The sequence below is a fragment of the Heterocephalus glaber genome, unplaced genomic scaffold (assembly GCF_053883595.1).
Source record: "Heterocephalus glaber isolate CG9 unplaced genomic scaffold, H.glaber_assembly_v1.0 deba00001461, whole genome shotgun sequence".
In the NCBI taxonomy this organism is placed as follows: domain Eukaryota; kingdom Metazoa; phylum Chordata; class Mammalia; order Rodentia; family Bathyergidae; genus Heterocephalus; species Heterocephalus glaber.
This window is the reverse complement of record NW_028258308.1, coordinates 9365363-9387080: the sequence shown is the minus strand read 5'-3', so window position 1 is coordinate 9387080 and position 21718 is coordinate 9365363. Positions and strand designations below refer to the sequence as shown.

The following is a 21718-nucleotide window of genomic DNA, read 5'->3' as shown; positions in this document are numbered from 1 at the left end:
TCATTGTAATAAATATATCCTCCATCAACTTTATTTCATTTTTTCCATAATGAAGGTACATATAATTGTCAACCATCACTGCAGTTGCAACAATCTTCTAATGGATCCATCAACTCCCATAACGTCTTTGCTTGAGAGTGGAATTATTAATATCTTCAAATTTCATTTGGTATTCCATTTCATCTTGAATAAGGTCAGATGTTCTGCTTGAGGGTTGTGTCTCCTCACTGTCCAATCTATATACCAAATGTTCAAATGTAGTAGAAAAATTCACTGCCATGATTTCATAAGCAATGTAATTTATCTGCAACATTCCATGAAAGCCTCCAAAACAAGTACTGAGAACAACCAAGGATTCTGGATCTCCTTCCACATAGCCATGATAGTAGCAGTCATTGTGGACAAAAGGGTGGTCTTCAATTAGAGTGCCCTGGTCTGTGTAGGTGTACACTGGGAGGTGTTTGAATAGCAAACGTTTCTTGGCCTTAATGTGGATAATGTGTGTCTGGCCACCAAAGCGCAGGCTATAGGAAAGCCACCCTAGCAGCTTCATTCCTCTGGCTGTGCTAGGTACTTTCAAGGGAGTCACCACCTCTGGGGGGCTTTGATACTGATACTGTTCAGCTTGCATGAACTCAGGAAAAGACAGAAACACCCCAAACCACTGCAGCAGGAATAAGATCCTCATGAATAACAGGGCTTCGATCATAGCCATCGTGAAGCCACATCTATAAAAACATTACTTCGGATAAGTCAGGTCTGGGAGTCTTAGTGTGGCTGCTTCTTGTAAGCTGGTGCACATGCAGTGCTAATCATTAAGGATCTGTCTTTGGGTAAAGTTGAATCATCACAACTGTAATCATTAAGGATCTGTCTTTGGGTAAAGTTGAATCATCACAGCTGTATTCCTGTAAGTAAAATAAAAAAGACAACATATGGCTAGGAGATGTGAAAGGACACAAATAGGGGGAAAGAAAAAGGCTTAGGATAAAAAAAAGTTTGTGCTTTGATCAAGGAATAACTCAAAGAAATTTCCTTTAATTTGCTCTTAATTGTTGTAAGGAAGAGGGGGCCAGAGGGTACACAAAATAAAAATTGACCATAAATTCATACTTATTGAATGTGAATGATAGGCAGATTAGATTAATTATACTATTCCTCAAAGTTATAAATATTTGCAAATATTTCTGTAATAAATAATTATATCAAAATGGTTGCAAGGGTAAGTTAACTATATATCTTGGCTTGTCCAAATAGTTCCAGCTTATTCACAGGAAAGTGGAATAAATATTGATGACTTTGCTTTTGAACTTTAGATAACAAATTATTGATAATACTAACTAGGATATTGTTTTTATGTTGTTTTAAAATTTCTTTTACATTGTCTAATATATACCTCCCTGTAGCATAATGTGTGGTACAAGTTGAGATTGAGCAGTAACCTTTCAATGCTAAAAGAACAAAGAAAACTAGAACAATATTGAACAATCGCTCAAAACTAAACTTTTCTTGGAACAGTCTACAAAAGGAGGTGACAGTATTTAAACATAGAAAAGACAACTATCTCCCAAAGTAGAAGTTTTAAATAGAATTAGTTGTCTCTTACACAGTGATATCAGCAAAATGGAGGAATGGGAAGGCCTATAAAATCCTGCCCCAATAAACCCACTAATTCAACAACACTCCATTTGAAAATACTCTTCATGAGAAATGCCAAAGCTAAGTGAAAAGGCCCTAAAAGAAAATGCAAATTAAAACACCAAAGTTGGTAGAGAGTTCACAATACCATCTCAGTATCTTCCCAGTATGCTCAATATCAGGGAGTATCTGCCCTGGTATAGAATTATATAATCAGGAAGTGAACCTGTAGCTCTTAGATTTATCTAGAGGTTGGATGGGGTTGGCTGTGTATACAATGATCTAACTCTTCTGGAGGAAGCTTCCAAGAGAACTGGCCTCTCTTTGCCCAGTCTTGGAGCTCTGACTAGCCTGTCACAGTCTAGTCTTCTAGAAGAAATAGAAATGATGACTTGAGTTGTTATATGCCATAGATCCTCCCACTTCTCAGCATAAAGCAAGCACAGCTTTCAGCTTTCTGCTGAGGGAAAAAGAATTGATTTGTGTATATAGTGCCCCAACTTCTCTAAAGCTATCCAAAGAACTAGCATATTTCTACCTAGTTTTAGAGCTCTGACAGGTTCAGTACAGTGTAGACACTTGTTCATGATTAGAACTGGGGATTAGTTAGACTAGTAGATGTCATAGATCTTCATAGAGAAAGCAGATTTAAAAGTTTGAGCTCTCAATTGTCTCTTGGGGAGAAAAAGTTGCTAAGTACATCCAATGCCCAAAATTCTTCAGGGCTTTGCAAAGAACTGGTATCTGACTAGCCAAAACTGGAGTTCTTATTGGTCTGGCACAATCTTGCTTTCTACAAAAAGAAAGGAGGCTTGAGCTCATAAAAAAACATATGTTCTTCCTCCTTACAAGCCTAGAAAAAATAGAGAAATCATCTCAACTATCAGCTTTCTCCTGGAGAGGTAAAGAATGGATCCATGTCCACAGCCCTCAAATTTGTTCAGGGGTGCACAAAGAACTGATATTGACTTTCCAGTTTTGGGTCTCTGATGAGTCAGTGCAATGTAGCCATCTAAGAGAAAAAAAATAGCAGATTTGACTAGTTTATATAAGAGCAACCTACCTTTGAACTTCACAGAATAAGTGAACAAAAATAACAGCTCCCCATTTCTCCCTGGAGGGAAAATGAGTAGAACAATCAGAATCTCTGCACTAGTTGATTTTTGGGAGTTTTTTCCTGCTCAAGGTCAGTGCATGAAGAAATAGAGAGGACTTGCCTTGTTTAATATCAAACATCAACACAGAGAAGGAAAATTAGGAAAAAGACAAAGATGTACCAAACAAAAAAGATAATTCTCTAGAAACTGACATTAATGAAACATAGATATAGGACTTACCTACGAAGAATGAAAAAATCAATAAGGAAGCTTTCTGAATCAAGAAAAAGAACAATGAGTGAACAAGGTTAGAATTTCAAGAACGAAAAAAAAATAAATTAAAAAGCAGGAGTCATGAACCTGAGGGATAAAATAACAGAACTAAAACATTCACTGGAAATCTTGAACAGCACTCTAGATCAAGCAACTAGTATGTGATCTTGAGGACATACCACTGCAAATAATCAGAGTAAAAAAAAGGAAAAAAGAATGAAAACATGGAGAAATTTTAAGGAAAACCTTCAAAGAGATGAATAAATGGAATATTAAAGTCTTCAAAGAAAGCAGAGAGAAAAAGGACCAGAAAGCCTATTCAAGGAACACTTTTAATAAATATGACCCAATCACAGGAAAGAAAGAAATATATAGATCTGGAAAATCCAAAACTCTCCTAATAAAATAAAAACAAAGAAATACACAAAGACAATATAATAAAAATGTAAGAAGGAAAAAGAAAAGAATTTTGAAAGAAGCAAAAGAAAAATAACTTGTCATGTATAAGGGAATCTACATGAAACTATCAGTAGATTTTTCAGCAGAAATATTATGGGCCTTATTAAAGAGTGGGAAAATTATTCAAGTATAATATATAGTATACATGGCTAACCTAATCTTTCAGTAGTGAAGGAAAGATGAAGGCCACCTCATACAAACAGAAGCTGAGGTAGTTCATCACTGATAGATCTGGCTTACGGAAAAAGATTAAATAAAGTTCTTCAAGTCAAAATGAAAAAAATAAATAAATAAACAAAGAAAATAGTTTAAGAAAGTTAAAAATCTCAATGATAAAGGTAAATACATAAACAAATACACATGTTTTATAATACTATTTAAATGACATTATTTTTAAATTATTGTATATTTAAGATCTACATGTTTTCATATACATAGATCATAATGTTTTGATATATGTTTACATAGTAAGATGGTTATTGCAATAAGCATGACTTAATTCTACTTAAAAAAAGATTAAAGTATTAAAATAAGTTAAAAGATACATGAACAGATGTAAATTGTAATATCAATGCATAAATTGTGCTGTGTGATGTGTTTTGGGGTATAATTTTAGAGTTTAATGTAATATTTCTTTGTGGTACTGAACTTTGCTTATCAGCTCAAAATATACTCATATAGCTATATTTTACTAAACTCCATGGTAAACACAAAGGAAATACTTTAAAAATTTATATAAGAAAAATGAAGCCAATTACAATATATCAACGTCAAAGACCAAATATAAAGGATACAAGAAAATACTGATAAAAGAATTACAAGACAAGACAAAGGAACTAACAAAATGACTTGTGAATCAATCTTTACCAATGATTACTTTAAATGTAATTAGATTAGACTCTCCAAACAGAAGACAGAGTGGCTTAAAAATAAATAAGTAAAAACAAACAACAAAAATAACAACAAATGAGCTAACTTTAATTTATCTAAGAGAGACTTACTTTAGATTTTTAGATTTGTGTTCACACATTGGTTCAAAATGAAAAGACAAAAAATATTTATGTAAATGGTAGTCAAAAGACAAAAATGTGTAGCTATTGTTACATAAAATCAAAATTGTCACAAAACTAAGGAGGAATATTATATAATGATAAACTGTTAGTCTCCCAGGAAGATTTATCTGTGTGTGTGTGTGTGTGTGTGTGTGTATACCAAACACAGAGCACACAAATAAGTAAAGCAAACAATGTACTGAATTAAGAAATAAACAAAAATAAGGACTTCAATATTCCACTGCCAATAGTAGGTAAAATATATAATCATACAGAGTAGAAGAACAAAATATGGAGCAAATGTACCTTACAGACATATATAGAATATTCCATCAAATAACAACAGAATATCCTTCTTCTTAGGTACAAATGAAATCTTTCTAGAATATATTAAAATATAGATCAAAAAGTCATAGCAACTATAACTAGACTGAAATATCAATTGTCTTTATGATTAAAATAGCATTAAATTAACAATCATTAGCAGAAGTAAAATTGGAAAATTCATAAATATGTTAAAATTAAACATCACACTATTGAACATTCACAGTATCTAAAAAGCAATAAAAAGACTAATTTGAAAGTCCCTCACATCAAATGTGTATATAAATACAACATACCAAATCTTTGCAGATGTAGGAAAAGTGGTACTGAAATAGATACACCTGTGAATGCCCACATTTTAAAATAGAAAATAAAAATTAAAAGCACTCAAGAAAAACAATCTACCTTTAAGAGTTAGCAAAAGAAATACAAAAGCAAGTCCAAAAAGGGTACAATGAAGAAAATAAGAAATACTCAAGATGTTGTAAATGAAGTAGAATTTTTAAAATGGAAAAATATCAACAGAAAAACTATTTCCTTGAAAATAAACAAACTTGATGAAACTTTAGTCAGATTTACAAAAAGAAGACTCAAATATTCTCAGAAATGAAAAAGGAGACATTACCACCAATGCCACTGAAATATAAAAAGAACATAAGAGAACATTGTGAAGGAGATTTATATAGAACTTTATGACTACAATATAAATTTCAATACTGCTATATCATGTTTATTATTTTCCTGTTGCCCTTGAATTAGTTTTTTGTGGCTTCTGTAACAAAGTATCATACTCTCAGTGTTTTAAAGCAACATAAATTTATTATTACATTGGTTAGGGTCCTCTAGAAGAACAGAAATATATATATAATTTCCACTACTATATATACATTTATTTATATATATATAAACTCATCTTCATATCTCAGCATAAACCCACAAGAATCATGAGAAAACAACTCCATAAGATCTCTCCAAAAATGTATGACTCCCCCAAAACTGATTCCATAGGCATTAAAGTGAATGAATATCAAATAATTCAGAGATTGAAAGTTAAAATGATCAGTGAATTTGAAGAGGATACAAATAACCAACTGAAGGAGTTAAGGGACACAATGCATGATATGAAAGACCATTTCATTCAAGAGATAGAAGTTCTAAAAACACCCCAAAATCATAAAAATGAATGCATCAAAATTAAATTTAAAATTCCATTAAAAAATCTCAGTAGTCAACCACATTAAACATAAGAAAGAATATGAGGGCTTTTAGATAAGATGAATCTACTAGAATGTTTAGACTGTAATAAAAATACAGTCTGTAAATATACTATTCATGAACTCTGGGACAACATTCAAAGTTCGAATTTAAGACTCAGGTATCAAGGATGGTGAGTAAATCCAGATAATGTCACAGAATATCTATTATATGAAATTGTAGCAGAAAATTTCCCAAATTGGGGTCATGGGATAGATAACTATATACTAGAGAACCACTGACTTTTTTAGGGTAAGTGGTCTTATTTACTTATGAATAGGTGGCATTGTTATAAAGTAAGTTTAAGCATTAGTTTAAAGACCTGCTGTATTCAAATGCATGCACTTAACACACACTATACATGCTGATAAAATTCTCATAGATTGCCTTCCTTTATAAAATGGAAATAACAGCAATATCTACTTATAGAGTGGTTTGGTAGTTATGTAAAATAACCTCATTAATTATAGTAATTAGGACAATGCATACCATAATTTACGTAGTTGATAAATAATTGCTACTATTATGTATGCAATAAATGGTTTTTCAAGTTTATTCTATTTGTAGAAAGATTCACAAAGGACACTTATTTGCACTAAACTACCAAATTTGCACTGAAGTATTTTTGAATGCTTACTTTGCACTGAACAGGAAATCATTTTTTAAACAAAATGATTTTGAGGAAAGTTGATTTTTATTAAAATAAGCTTATTTGAATGTTTCTGTTGTATGAATTGTGTGTCCTTAGAAACATCTGTACCTTGAATTTCATTTCTATTTCTTTTTCAACAAGATAGAAAAACAAAAAGTAACCACTATGAATTTATACTTATTTCTTAAGCCTTCTAAATTAATAGTTGTCATCAATTTTCTAACATTTTATCACATTTCTGTTTAAACTTCTCTGTTTTTCAGAAGCACAAACCTTTATGGAACAATCTGGGCAAGAATTTCCTATTTTATTTGAAATAGATACTTTTCCTAGAACCTTTGTTTTAGCATAAGAATAAAGGTATAAAAATTCTTTCAGATTTAGTCATGTAAAACAGATCTGTTAGAGAACATTTATATTGGACAGTTCTGAGAAACTGAAAGTGTAAAGAAAGATGAAAATGATTAAAATGAATAATTGATAATTTGAAATAGGAAAAGCTCCAAAGGTGTACAGGTGGTGGGAAGGAAAGGGGAAAGGGAAGAAGGGAAAGGAAAAATTTTGAGAAAAGAAAAAAATTGGAAACAAAATCTATGTAAATAGGGAAGGGTGGAGGGGGTGAAGGGTGCACAGGGAATGGGGAAAAAACAAGAACCAAGATACGTCATGTACAGGTACAAGCACCCAATGATAAATGTAATCATATTATATACCTAAAATGTACCAATAAAAGAATTTTTAAAATAAGTAAATAAATTGGACAGTTCTAGGCCAAGGATTTAGCTCAGTGATTCCACCACTTGCTTTGTAAGCCCAAGGTCCAGAGTTCAATCCTCATTACCAAAAAAAACCTAGTAATAAAATAAAATAAAAAAGTAAATTGTACAGTTCTAAAAGAGAAAACTGCAAAGTTTGAAGTTACTTCCTCAAATCTCATTGTATTGCTTCTTTTCCTTGACAGAAGAACCATTTAATTAAACCAATATTTCTTAGCCATAGTGGCATGATTATATATTTTTAGTAGTTTACTTAAATAAACAGCTTTTTAGAACAGTTTAGGCTCACAGAAAAAATGCAAATAAAATTACTAACATGGTTTTAACCAAGAATTCCCATAAATCTCTCATGTGCTTTGAGGTGGGGCTTTTGCAAGGTTATTGGATCATTTGGGCATTATGTTCATGAATGGATTAATCCACCAGTTAGTTCAGCAACTGAATATGCTGTCAGGTCACACTCTGGAAGAAGGTATGACCAGGAAGGGTATATTTCCCTCCCTGGGTCTTGCCTTCACTCTCTGCTTCCTATCAACCATGATGTTCAGCTTCCTGGCCACCATGACCTGAGCAGCTTTCCTTCACAGCAGGCCTTTCCATCGTGCCTTGGAACAAGCTGAATATGGACTCAAACCTCTACAAGAGGTGAATAAACACAAATTACTCCTCTTTTAATTTGTGTGTGTTGGATATTGTGCCTCAGTGAGAAGAAAATGACTAAGTCAGATTTTATTACCAGGAGTGGGATCGTTGCTATGACTGCCTGACCATGTAGCTCAGAAGCCTGTGGAACTGGTTTGTGCAAGGAGTTTGGAAAAGTTTCTAAATGCCAGCCAGAGAAACCCTAGAATTCTGTAAATCAAGTGTGGTGGAAGATTCTGGTCAAAAGAGCAGAATACTCATCAAAAAGTAGATAGTTGTGGGGCTGTAAGATTTTACCTTAACCCCAGGATGTTTAATTCTAATGACCTCACTCATGCTCTGTGCCTGCTAGCTTTAGATTGTTAAAATTAGTTAAAATGCCTAAAGTGTGTCACCTAATTCACTGTCCAGAACTGATGTCCTGAACATTGCTATCTATTAGAACAATCTGCAAACATTGCAAACATCTGCCGACCACTAGTACGTGACAGCCATGACTATTAGTCAGGATGTCTGGTGATTATCAGCATACATCAAGTGACCACTAACCTTTGTTCCCCTTTCATAAATCTGCATGTTAACCCCCTTCAGCCTCTTATAAAATGGCCTCGGACTCTGAGCTAGTTGCCTCTCTAAGCTATTTTGCTTTGAGAGTGCCGTCTGGCCAGACTAATAAAAGTCTGTTTCATTTTTCCAACTTGTCCAGTGTGTTCCTTCCCGAGTGTTCGTCGCTGCAGTCAGCTCCTCAGAGCATTTGGTAAGGCCCTCGGTCTTACATAGTAAAAGCCAGACTCAGGGTGTGACAGTTGGGAATAAGGACTTCATGGCAAGTTGGGCTAGGGGCCCTCTGTGTTACCTTCTGGCAGAAAAGTCATCTACACTTTGCTAATTTCATGAAATTTTATGGCACACTGAAATTTAGGGCAAAAGCATAATCTGGCAGAAGAAATTTCAAAACAGCCCAACATTCAGGCTATGGTATGGTACTGTTGGCAGTTTTAGTCAGATCTACATTTAAAATCAGGATCAAAATACCTACTTGCAGAGTTTGAATTTTTCCAGAAAGGAAGCACCTGAAAAATTGGGTCCTTAGAGTTTTGATTGCTGAAAATGTTAGCATTAAGAAGCCAACTTCTTTGTGGTGGAAAGCTGCTCACATCATGGTGGGCAGGGAGCAGAGAGCCGAAGGAGGGGCTGGAAAAGGAGATATACCCTTGCAATTCACAGCACTAGTGACCAGCATCTTCCAACCAGAGCCCATTTCCAACAGCAAATCATCTCTAGTGTGCCCATGATCCACCCCAGGCTGGCCTTGAACTCACAAGTATCCTGTTGGTTCAGGCTCTTGAGAATGGGAATTACAGGTGTGTGTTGCTAAACCCTACATAAGAACTTTTAAATGGTCTGTACTATTGTGCTTCTGCCAGCAATGAATAAGAGTTGCTGTTACTCTGCATCCTTACCAAAAATTGGTATTGTAATTCTTTTCTTTTTTGGATTTTAGTCATTCTTAACAAATATATAGTAACATCTCTTTTGCTTCAATCTGCAATTTGTAAATGAGAAATTATGTTGCAAATATTTTCTTATGGTTGTCAACTGTATATCTTTATTCATGAAATGTCCAGATCTTTTCTCTATTTTTAAAATGAAGTATTTGTATTCTTTTTTTTACATTTCTTTAAATTAATTTTATTGGTACATTTTAGGTATACAAGTTATTTGTATTTTTATTGTTGAGTTTAAATGCGATTTCCATAGTTTGAATCAAGTTCTTTATCATTTCCATCTTTTGCATGTTTCTCTCAGTCTGTGACTATCCTTTTAATTCTAATAATGTTATATTTTACAGAACAAACATTTTTTAAAAATTTTAATAAAGGCCAATGTATCCTTTTTTCTTCTTTCATGGATTGTGTTTTTGGTACTGTATCTAAAAGCTCCTGAATAAAGCACACAAACATTCTCCTATATATTTTGCTGGAAGTTTTGTAGTTTCAGGTTTTACATTTAAGCTTAGTCCATTTTCAAGTTGACTTTTGTGGAAGTTATATTTTGGGTTTTTGGATTTATTTCCAGGAACAGTTGTTTAAAAACTGGTTCTTTTGCCATTGGATTATATGTGCTCCCTTCATAAAGATTGGTAGACTGTGTACATCCACTTCAATGCTTTATATTGTTCTATTTAGTGCTTTCTATTCTGTTCCATTACCATTCTATCTTGATCAATATAACTTTGTAATGACATCTGTAAAGCAGTGTTATGAATCCTCTAACACTATTGCTCTTCAGAATTGTCTAGACTAGTATAGGTCTTTGAACTTCCCTTAAAGATTTAGAGACTTTTTATCATATCTGCAAAATAGCTTGCTGAATTTTTTGACTGTGACTGCGTTTATTCTACAGGTTAATTTGAGGGAATTAACATTTTAACAGTATTTAGTTTCCCAATCGATAGATCTGGAATCTCTTTTGCTTTAAATGTTAAATGATTTATTTCTTTTATGTCTGGTAGTTTTCTACACACAAATTAAATTTGTTGTGTTTAATCCTAGTTCTTTAAGCTACTGGAAAATATTTTAAATTTCCCAGTGACAAGTAATTTTGCAGCTATTTTCTATTATTGGTTTCTTGTCTAATTCCTTAGTGGTATAAACAAACACTTTCTATATATATTTCCTATATTTTTAGTTTACTAGGCTGTATTTATGACCCAGAATGTGGTCTAGCTTGATGAACGTCTTATGTGAGCTTGAGGGAAATGTGTATTCAGTGTCTGCTGGATGGAATGTTCTAAAAATTTAAATTAAATCCAGTTGATTGCTAATAGTATACACCTTACAATCTTTACTGAGATTTTGTATGCTGAATCCATCACTTGAAAAAAGAAAGAGCACTAAATTTTCTAAATATTATAGTGATTGTGTCTTTCCTTGTGCATTTCTCACAGTTTTTTATTTTGTTATCTTAGCACTATTGTTAGGTGCATGCATATAAAAGGCCATTATATTTTCTAAGATAATTGATTTTTTCTCATTATGTAATGTCTTCCTTTATCCTTGAGAAATTTCCTCTTTCTGATTCTGCTTTGTCCACACTGACAATCTTATCTTTTAATTGTGTGTTTAACTGGGATATTATTGTTATAATTGGATTAATATCTTCCATATTTATCCCTATTTTCTATTCATTACCCAGTTTTAATTTTTTTCTTCCTTCTTTTGCCTTCTCTGATTTAATTAAATATTTCATGTAAGTTTTTTCTTTTCTCTCTCAAGATATTGTTAATACTCCAAAAATTTTTTGAACTATTACTTTATTATTGCAGTACACATTTATAACTAATCTAATTTCACCTGCAAATAATGTTAAGACCACTTCAGGTGCAGTACAAGTACTTTAAAATAGTATTCTCACTTTGTCCCTCCTATAACTCAGACACTACTGTGGTTCATTTATTTCACTTATCAATGTGCTACAAATATCAAGTACATTATTAAACAGCTAACCTTTACATAATTACAAGAAATATCTTCCTTGTTTTAGTAGATCCAAGCTTCTGACTTATATAATTTTCATTCTCTCCAAATAAATCACAAATTTTCTTCTGGGGCATATTTGGTGATGATGAAATCTTTCATTGGAGAAGTGGAAAGAGCTTTGAGAAAGGTTTTATTTGTCTTTCACATTTGAGGGATAATTTCATGGAATATAGCATTATAAATTGGTGGATTTTTTTCTCCTAACATTTTAAATAATTCCACTGTCTTCTTTCTGTCATAGTTTCTGATAAGAAATCCACTGTAATTTTATTCTTGTTCCTCTGTGCATAAAGTGTTTTCTACTGTGGATTTGCTAAGAATTTTCTCTCTGATTTTATTTTCTTGTTGAAATCTAGTATGTGATAACTTGTAAGGTTAGATAACTTGTGTCAGTGACAGAGACAGAAGTCTGCCATGACATTTTTATGATTTAAAATACTCTTGATTGGATCTAGCAATTGCCATCAATACTGTTAAAAAGAGACATTTTTGGGGGCCAGGGGTTTAGTTCAGTGGTTCTGCCACCTGTCTCACAAGCATAAGGTCTTGAGTTCGATCCCTGGTACAAAAAAAAAAAAAAGATATTTTGGTTTTCTAAATGTGATGCTATTAATAGTCATATTTTAGCTCTTTATTTGATTTTTGTATATGATCTGAATTAGTCTTTATATTTAGAAATATTGAAAAAAATTGATACTTACATTCCCTTTTACCAAACTAAGTCTCCACTGGTTTAAATAAATCATGGACAAATTTCATAGTTGCAAATTCAACAGAGTGATTCCAAAGGGGACTAATCTTCAATCTAATTGTTACAGAACTTGGCTGCTCAATCTACCCATTTATTTCTTTTTTTATTACATATTTAGGACTTTGAATAAATTGATTATTTCTGAGTGAAAATTTCCCTGTAATCTCTAGACTCTAGCTTATTCCCACATAAATCTCAGTTAATAATATATCATTCACTACCTGTTTAGCAAAGTTTTAAAAATGATTCAATCTCTTTAAAATATGTATGGAAAATATATTAGTTTAATTCTTTTCTGAGAAGAAATACTGATACATCAGTATGATATTAAACAACATTGTCAGCCTCTTAAAAGCATCAGTTTAATAGAGAGACACATCTCTGTTTGATTTTTGATAAAAAAGAATAGGGTTTTTTGCTGCTAAATGAAAATTGGTTTTTGGAGACACCTAATGCTCTATTTTGTTCTGTATACCCTCATGGGTTTGTCAGACATAATTCTCTGGTACTGCTCATCAAGAGTTGTCCAGCAAAGAGAGCTGAAATTTATTTCTTCACTACTGCCACTTGAGTATAGTGGGCAATTTGTCCTCCACGTGTGTGCAGTGTCACATAAAACTTTTTTCACATTTCTCTTCAGGCCATTCTAAAGTATGCCAGAGATTTCTTGAATGTAATAAATAAACTTTTCAGACTTTGGAACCAAATTGGCATTGTATAATATTACAAATTATTCTTTGTAAATTTCTTCAATGATATTGTCTTTTGGAGCATCTGGAGTTTGGGATTTGGAGAAGCATTGCTTAGTTGGTGTACAGTTAATTCAGAGATTTTCTTTTGATTTTATGTTATCTCTTTAAATGGGCATCTACCTTGCTAATTATCAGCTCTCTTAGGAACTATTAGAGCTACTACAATGCTTTTAATCTTAAAGTGATCTTTCATCAATTTTGAAATATTAAAAATATTATTAACTGATCAAAATGCAATGCAATACATCATTAAAACTTCTTCCTCCAGTCTAATTGAAACTGTATCCTTTGATCAATGTCTTCCCATTCCTTTTCCTGTTCTCAACACACACACACACACACACACACACACTGAGTAGGTGGATTGATGGATATTTTAAGTAGTGCAACTGAATCTTTTAAAATGCATAGACCAAACTATCACAGCGTACTTCATAAATATATGAAATTATTGTTTATCAATTAAAAGATATTAAAAATCTCTAATCTGCTAACAATTTAAAACTGGAATTCCTATTAGCTAAACCCCATGTTTTCCTCTCAAGCTTTCCAAAAATCATGGAATATTCCAAAGCACTCCCGGTATTAGTGTACATAAATATTCTTATATTTATTCAGCATGAAAGCCATTAGTAACAGAAAGAATTCTGTCATTTTAGAGTAATTTTTGCCCGTGGAGAGAGATTATATACTTGTGATGAGTTAAAATCTATTACATTATGTCCTGCCTGATATTTTCTGGTTTCATTCTTGGAAATATTCTACAAAGAAAGAACATTAAATCTGGATTTCTAGGTATGTTTGAATAAATTAGGGTATTTTAATGAATTAATTGTATGTATAAGAGGCACTAGACAGCCATGAGCTTCCTTCTCCTAGTGGAAGAAGAGCAAAACGATTTAAAGTATTATAATGATGAATTGAAATATGGGAAGTATAAGGCAACTAAATTTCAAAAAGTAAGCCTCCTTTGCTCACAAATGTTACATATTTTCACTGGGCAGCAAAGATCAGCAAAGTAAGGAATCATTAATTTTAGGGTAGACCATAAAATCATGTTTGTAGGAACCTCCACCAAGTTGGCAACTGCTGTTGTTGACTTTAGATGAGTAGAATTTTGAAATTGGTTCAAAAGAAAAGTATTTTCATGATATTATGTTGTGATGATTCCATAAAGGTGAGTCAGAATAGACATTTGGCTTGTTCAAATGTATTATGTATGATAAGTAACAAGATTCAAGAGTGGGTAGCCCATAATGTAAATTTGTTAAAGAGGTAATTTTTAAAGCACAACATGCCTATATATACTTCAATTCCCAAGTGAGAGATTTGGGAAACAAAGACATGGCTAACTGTTACACTATTGTGTCAATTTCTGAAATTGATGTGGTAAACAGAATGCTAAACTGAACCATCAAAATTCCCTGATGTACCTGTCTTTGTTTAATCTTTGTTTAATCCTTTCCCTCATATGTAATCAAAATATGTAAAGATAAGTATCACTTGAGTGATTATCTTACATGACAAAGGTGTAATTTTTCAGATAAACTGGGGTATCTAATTAGTTGACTTTAAATGATCTGAGGGACATTATTTTGCATGGGATGGACTTAAACAGGTAAAATCCATAAAGGCAAGAATGGTGGCCTCAAAGGGAAACAAAAAGTCATAGAAAAAGCCTCCACTATAGAGGCATGCTCTGATGCTGAGGACCACAATGCTACAACTACAAAAAACTAAATTCTACCAACAAACTTAATGAATTTGCAGTCAGATTCAAGCTCCAGGAAAGAACTGCAGAGTGCCATCCTGCTTTCAACCTGTGAGCTTGAACAGAGGAATTGACTAAAGCTAATTCTTTTCTGATCTCCTGGTTGTGGAAATATAATATAATAAATGTATATTATTTTAAGTACTTAAGATTGTGCTAATTTATTGTGCAGCAATAGAAAATTAATACATTTGGCAACACATTGGTACAGCCAGTGAGATCCAAGGAATCACCTTTAAGATCTCTTTGGTTACTAACCAGGAAAAATTCTGTATGGTTATATTTTTGCAAAAGTAAGAAATTTACCTCCCTGAGATGAATTATGGTGGAGGTAATACAATGTGACAAAATTTCAACTTCTCTTGAGAAAGCTTATAGCCAAATAGAAATAAGTACATAAAGTAATTCAGTCTTAAGGTACAGCAAGCCTAAGAGTATGAGAAAGGGTAGTCAATATTATATAGTAGGATATAGGGAAGTTTATGGTCATTGAAGTACGAGTCGAGCACTTTTAGAAAGCAGTTGTCCCATTAAGTCCTATGATTATAATTACTAGTGTGTATTTTTAATTTTCTCAGGATAAATCAAAAAACCTTTTGAATTTCAAAGATGCTAAAAAGAGATTTATAGCTACAAAATTTGTAATTTATTTACCCACCAAAGATAAAAGAATATTTGAATTTGGTAGTACAAAGAACTAGGAGATCACCATTAGATTTAAATCCCTGAAAATCTGGCCAAATATATATATATATTTGCCTTTTGGATTCTTAAAACATATTGACTTAGAGAATAGAAGAAAATAAAAGAATTACAAAGAAGAGTAGAAGGTTTGAGAAGCCATTTCTCTGTTAGGTTTTCTTATGTTGATTTTAGTGCTGCTCTGGTATTAGAGTGCATGGTTTAAATGTGGGTAGGTATTTACAAGAGACAATCTGAAAAGAGCAACACTAATACAATAATATTGAAAAATCAATATAATTTATGCCCAGAAAGATGGCTACATTTTGACCTTCAATTTGTGTTAAGAGTATGGGTAAGTAATCTTAAATTAGATATGACCTGATTATGTTGAAAGGTATCCTCAGGAATGTCCAGACCTTCAGGAGAGTATTTTACAGTAAATCCCTAGACCAGCACATTTGCTGTGAATGTGATGTCATAAAGGAGGAGAGATTGTTTCTCAGTTAATGGTCTGAGGGTGACAGGGGCTGGGACACCCAAACTGCTTGAGGGTTATCAGAGGCTCCTGGCACATGACAGTTGTTAGATTTCAGGGAGAATCTAACTAAAAGTGTCAGAATACACACAGATATCATAGGGCTTATACATTAAAAATTTGCACAAGTTTTGGTTATATTTAGAGAAATTTTGCCTTATACAAAAAAGGACGTTAGACATGACTCCATTGTAAGGAAATGCTATTAATTATCCTGTTTTGGTTTCTGTTTCATAGTTAAAATAGTGTTACTCTTTTTCCAATACCCTTTCTGGTCTTTTTGTTTCTTTGTTTGTTTTGGTCAGGTCTGAGAATTGAACTGAAAGTCTTTTTGTTGAGCTATATTCTCAGCCATTTGTTATTTTTTATTCTGAGATGAGGCCTCACTAAATTGCCCAGGCTGGGTTCAAACTTGTAATCCTTCCACCTCAGCTCCTCAAAGTTCTAAGATCATAGACATGGGTCACCATGTCTAACTCAGCTGTGGATTGTTGTACCGATTCATGAATGAATGCGCTGTGCTGTTGGGAGAAGGTGGATCCCTGGGGCTATGTCGTTGGAAGGTATTCCTCTTGCTTGTACTCTTACCCTGTTCTTTACAACTGAAAGACAAAAATGTATTTATTTTATAACTTGGATTGTAATTCAATACTATTACTTATTTTGTTATTTAAATTGATCTAGGGCTACTGTTGTGAGCTCTTTCTCATTTCTTCCCTTTGTCTTCCCTAGCTAGTGCAACAATTATTCTACTCTACTTTCATGAGGTCGAAGTTTTTTTGTTTGTTTGTTTGATTTTTTTTGGTCTTGGGGATCAAACTCAGGTCCTTGCACTTTCGAGGTAGGCAGCGGAACCACTAAGCTAAATCCCTGGTCCCCTTGAGGTGAGTTTTTAAAGTTCATGTATGAATGAGAACATAAAGTATTTGTCTTTGTCTCCCCGACTTATTTCATTTACCTTAATGTCTTCCAGATTCACCCATGTTGTTGAAAATGACTGGAATTTGTTCTACTTATGGTTGAACAATATTTCTATCTATATACCACATTTTTAATATATTCACAGGTTGCTAGGCAACCAGATTGAACCTAAGGCTTTAATACTGAGCTACCTCTCCAGCCCTTTTTAAATTAAATTATTTTTTATATTTGAGACAGGGTCTTGCTGACTCATTAAGTTACCCAAACTGGACTAGAAGTTGTGATCCTTCTGTCTCAGCTTCCCAGAGTATGATTCCATACCTTGGCTATTGTGAATAGTGCTGCAATTAGCATAGGAGTAAAAATATGTCACTTATTTTTAAATTTTTATTAGTACATGTTTGCAGTATATAATGGTTACATTCATTGTGGGGAGTTGGTGTACATGCACAACACATCTTAATTTTTTTCAGTCCCCTTCCCCTCTAATCCTTCCCCCTTCTTCCATTTCTTGGTCCCTTTTTCCTTTTGCAAATGATCTAGTTCACGGATTGATTTTGTTTTCTGTGGTTATATACCCAGTGTGAGGTTGTTGGAACATATGATAGTTGCATTTTAATTTTGTAAAATCTTCCATACTGTTTTCCATAATGACTACACTAATTTACCTTTCCAGCAACAGCATATGTTTCCCTTTCTCAGCATCCTTGACAGCATTTGTTACCTTTCTGTCTTTTTCATTACACCCATTCTGAGAAGTGATGTTTCCTTGTGGTTTTGATTCATATTTCCTTGGTGACTAGTGATGAGAATTTTTTCTTACACCTGTTGGCCAATTTTATGTCTTCTTTTGAGAAACGTTTATTCCGTTCTTTTGTCTGTTTTTCAATCAGTTTTTTATTTTTGTTGTTGAATTTTTTAAGTTCCTTTATATGTTGGATATTAACTCCATGTCAGATGCGTGGTTTGGAAATATTTTTTCCCATGGTGTTATGGTTTGTGTCTAGATGTCCCCCCAAAGCCTAGTGCAGTCTTTTTCAGAGTCTGGGATGTGTGATAATGGGATTAAAGGTATGTGATTACTAAACCACTACATTTGAGTAATTGGTTGGCACCACCCTAATCCTAGTAGTCTGAATAAAATAAAAGGGACAGGAAGAAGCTGTTAAACTCCCTTGTTACCTTTGCAGCCTTGTGCTTCCCATATTGTTTCTCCTCTGGTTTGCTTGTTTGCCATCCCAGCCTCAGAGCCAACCAATTATGGACTGAAACCTCTACAAACTGTCTTCTCTCCTCCTGTAAGGACATGAATCCCATCACAAGGGCTCCATATCAAGACTTAATTACTTCCCAAATTGCCCATTTCCCAATCTCACACTGAGGTTTAGGATTTTGATATATAAAATCTGAGAAATACAGATATTCAGTTTAGAGCATATTCACAGGATTGAGTTAATTTTTTAATTTAAACCAAGAAGATAGTGTCACAAAATTGCAGTGGATTCTGAGCACTAAATGGTGTATTTGGCTAAAGATGTGTAAAATATGGTAATATGATTGTCTATTGACATAACTGAGGAATTTAAAATATATCATTTATTTTATTCAATGCATTGATTTTTTAGTAAGCACAAAATAAGTGCAATACATCTTCTTTAGGGTACATAGCCATTTATACAAAAACAGTGTAAAAAGCTAAAAATCATCTTTAATTAAAATAATTTTCATTCTCTCAAAGGGTGATTACTGACTACACTATTGTATTTCCTTATCCCTAAGCGGTACCAAATCAGAAAAACTCTCTCTCTCTCACACACACACACACACACACACACACACACACACACACCAGACACACACATACAACAACAGTGTGATGCTACAATGACTAAGTACAGAGTTTGATAAATTACTCTAGATAAAAGTGGACAAAGAATTCTGGTATATTTTGATATGAAGCCAGGAAAGAGGACAAGAAAATGAAGACTATCAGCATCTATCTTTAACAATTACACAAAGGATTTGGCTCCAACATGTATAATTTTCCTCTCTTTAAAATGTATTCTTGGGGCCAGGGATTTATTTCAGTGGCACCGCACCTGCCTGGCAAGCACAAGGTCCTGAGTTTGATCCCAGGTACCAAAAAATAAAATAAAAATAAAGTAAAATGTACTCTTGTCTTTAATTATTATATTTTAAAGTAATTTTCCTTTCAGTTCATTATTCATTTATTTACTTAAATATTTTGAAGTAGTTTCCACACCAATCCCCATGAGGTAATACATACGAATATACACTTGTGGGTTTGTAAAAAGAAATGTGTTTACAATAATAAGATGAAAATTAGACTGGGCATGGCAGTGCATGCCTGCAACCCCAGCTATTGGGAAGCTGAGGCAGAAGCACTGCCCCGAGTTTGAGCCCAGCCTGGGCTACATAGTTAGTTCAAGACCAAGCTGAAACTCAAAGTGAGACCTTGTCTCAAAAAAAAAAAATAAAAAAACCCAAGAAAACAGACAATTAGACTTACAAGAAAGAAGAAAACTTCACTATGGAATATTTGTTTCCTCGCTGTTGAATTACTGACCTCTATAGTGATAGGCATAGAGATAGAAGATTAAAGAACTGGTGGATTCGAGGTGAACCATAGGTTAGTAGAAAGAAGAATCTCCTGAGAATGTTTGCTAAGAGTGTAAAATCAACAATCAGATCTATACATCCATGAGCGATCATGTGTTCAGAGTAGAAGCCTCTTGAACATTAGTCAAGAAGATCACAAGAAAAGGTCTTACCAAGTTAGCAAAAAATGTTTAATTCCCTCCTAAATAAACCTTTTCCACCTACATTCTTTCATTATCTTTTTATTAATATTGTGATACAATAGTGTGTCATATGAACATAAATTTTTCTCCATAAAAGGGTGCCTTTTTGAAATATGTAAAAATAATTACTGTTTTAGAAGTGGTTTGATAATCTGGAGAATGCTACTAAGCAATAGTAGTATATGAAGAACAGACTGAATTACTCTTCAGGGAATTGTGTTGTTGCAAAAATGAATTTAAAAATTTATATACTGTGTGACTCCATGTATATAATGTTTTGAAACAGTGGGTTGGGGTAGAAGAGAAGGGAATATGGTTATGAAAAAGCAGCATAAAAGATCCCTGTAATGTTGGAACTATGACGTATCTTGAATGTGGTCTTAAATACAGGAAATTACACATGGTAAAAAATTGTACTGAATTAAAAACAAAAGTGAGTACAGGTAAAACTTGGGAAATTTGAGTAAGATGGGTTGATTGTATCAATGTCAATATCCTGGTTGTGATATTATAGTATGTAGTCTTGAAAAATATTTCCCTTATTTAATTTAATATTATATAGTTTTGAAAAGTATTTTCATGTATTTAATTTTATAAATTAAAAAACAAAATTTTAACCCTAATTATTATCTATTCATCAAGATGACCATTATTTAAAAATAAACTGTACTCCTCAAAGTTTACAAAGTTGACAAAGTATAAATAATATTTTTTAAAATTTGGTAATCTTTAGCCTTCACATTTTTGAAATTATGAATACTTAAAGCAGCACTAACAAACATTAATTTAATAATAAATCAACCTTCTGGAAATCAATGTCAATATGAATTTATAATGGAAAATCACATTAAAATGCATTATAAATATTAATATTAATGCCCTTTAGCTGTACTTTTATGATATTTATTTTCATTAACACACAAGGAAAGCAAATACACTGTAATGAAATGATGAATGCTTTTTCGGTACAAAATGACCAATAATATTAGAATGATTCAATATCTCATTTATTGACTTGTTATGCTTTGAATTTGTGAGGGAAACATATCCATTGAAAATATTCATAAATCTGTGATCATGGTTTCTCTGAAGAGTTATAATAGGGAGACTTAGATTTCCTCCTTAAACAAAAAGCCTTTGAATGATAGTGATTTTGATCAACTGATTTGACCCTAGCAAAGCGCTTCACTTTGAAGAAATGCTCAAGTTAACACGCTTTGTAATACAGTATTTAATGCTGAACAGTGTTTGATATTCAGTGACATTAATTCTGTGATACTGTTTCTCAATTTATTTTTTCATATTCTTTCACAGGAACAAGGGAGATAGGTCCTGAATGTGGTTGTTTCATCTCCTGAAAGAAATTTTATATAAAGGCATATAGTGTTTGATAGAACAACACAGTAATTATGTTTAGATCAATTTATAAATATCAAAATAAACAGAAGTGTTTTGAAGGTTCCCAATGCAAAGAAATGCTAATTCTGCTTTAATTGTTTTGTTATATGACGGTGTTGGATTTTCACAAGGTACTCCATCAATTTGTAAGATTTTTATATGTCAGTTATAAACAATAAAAAATGAGTTACTAGAAAACTTAAAAACATAAAACTATGAAATATATACATTTTCATGAAATGATAAATCTCAGAATCAAACCCATAAATTTCACCAAACAGAAAATCAACCAGCCAATTGGATTGTATAGTTTTATAAAATTAAATTTGTCTGAATTCTTTTTTTTCCATTAAGTTTACTGGTACATTTGAGGTA

General features: G+C 32.8%; 1 protein-coding gene across 1 annotated transcript; it reads right to left on the bottom strand.

Annotated features, from left to right (window-relative positions):
* Position 1: 1 nt before the first annotated feature.
* Positions 2–16128, bottom strand: LOC101715724 (disintegrin and metalloproteinase domain-containing protein 29). The gene is made up of 2 exons (XM_087217017.1): positions 16046–16128; positions 2–908 (listed from the first exon to the last, which is right to left on the bottom strand). The coding sequence occupies exon 2, from the start codon at positions 713–715 to the stop codon at positions 110–112; it is 606 nt and encodes a 201-aa protein (XP_087073143.1). The 5' UTR covers positions 716–908; positions 16046–16128; the 3' UTR covers positions 2–109.
* Between the last annotated feature and the right edge of the window lie 5590 nt (positions 16129–21718).

Bases quoted from the DNA above. Each gene is read 5' to 3' on its own strand.
- LOC101715724 (XM_087217017.1), bottom strand. From the start codon at position 715: ATGGCTATGATCGAAGCCCTGTTATTCATGAGGATCTTATTCCTGCTG.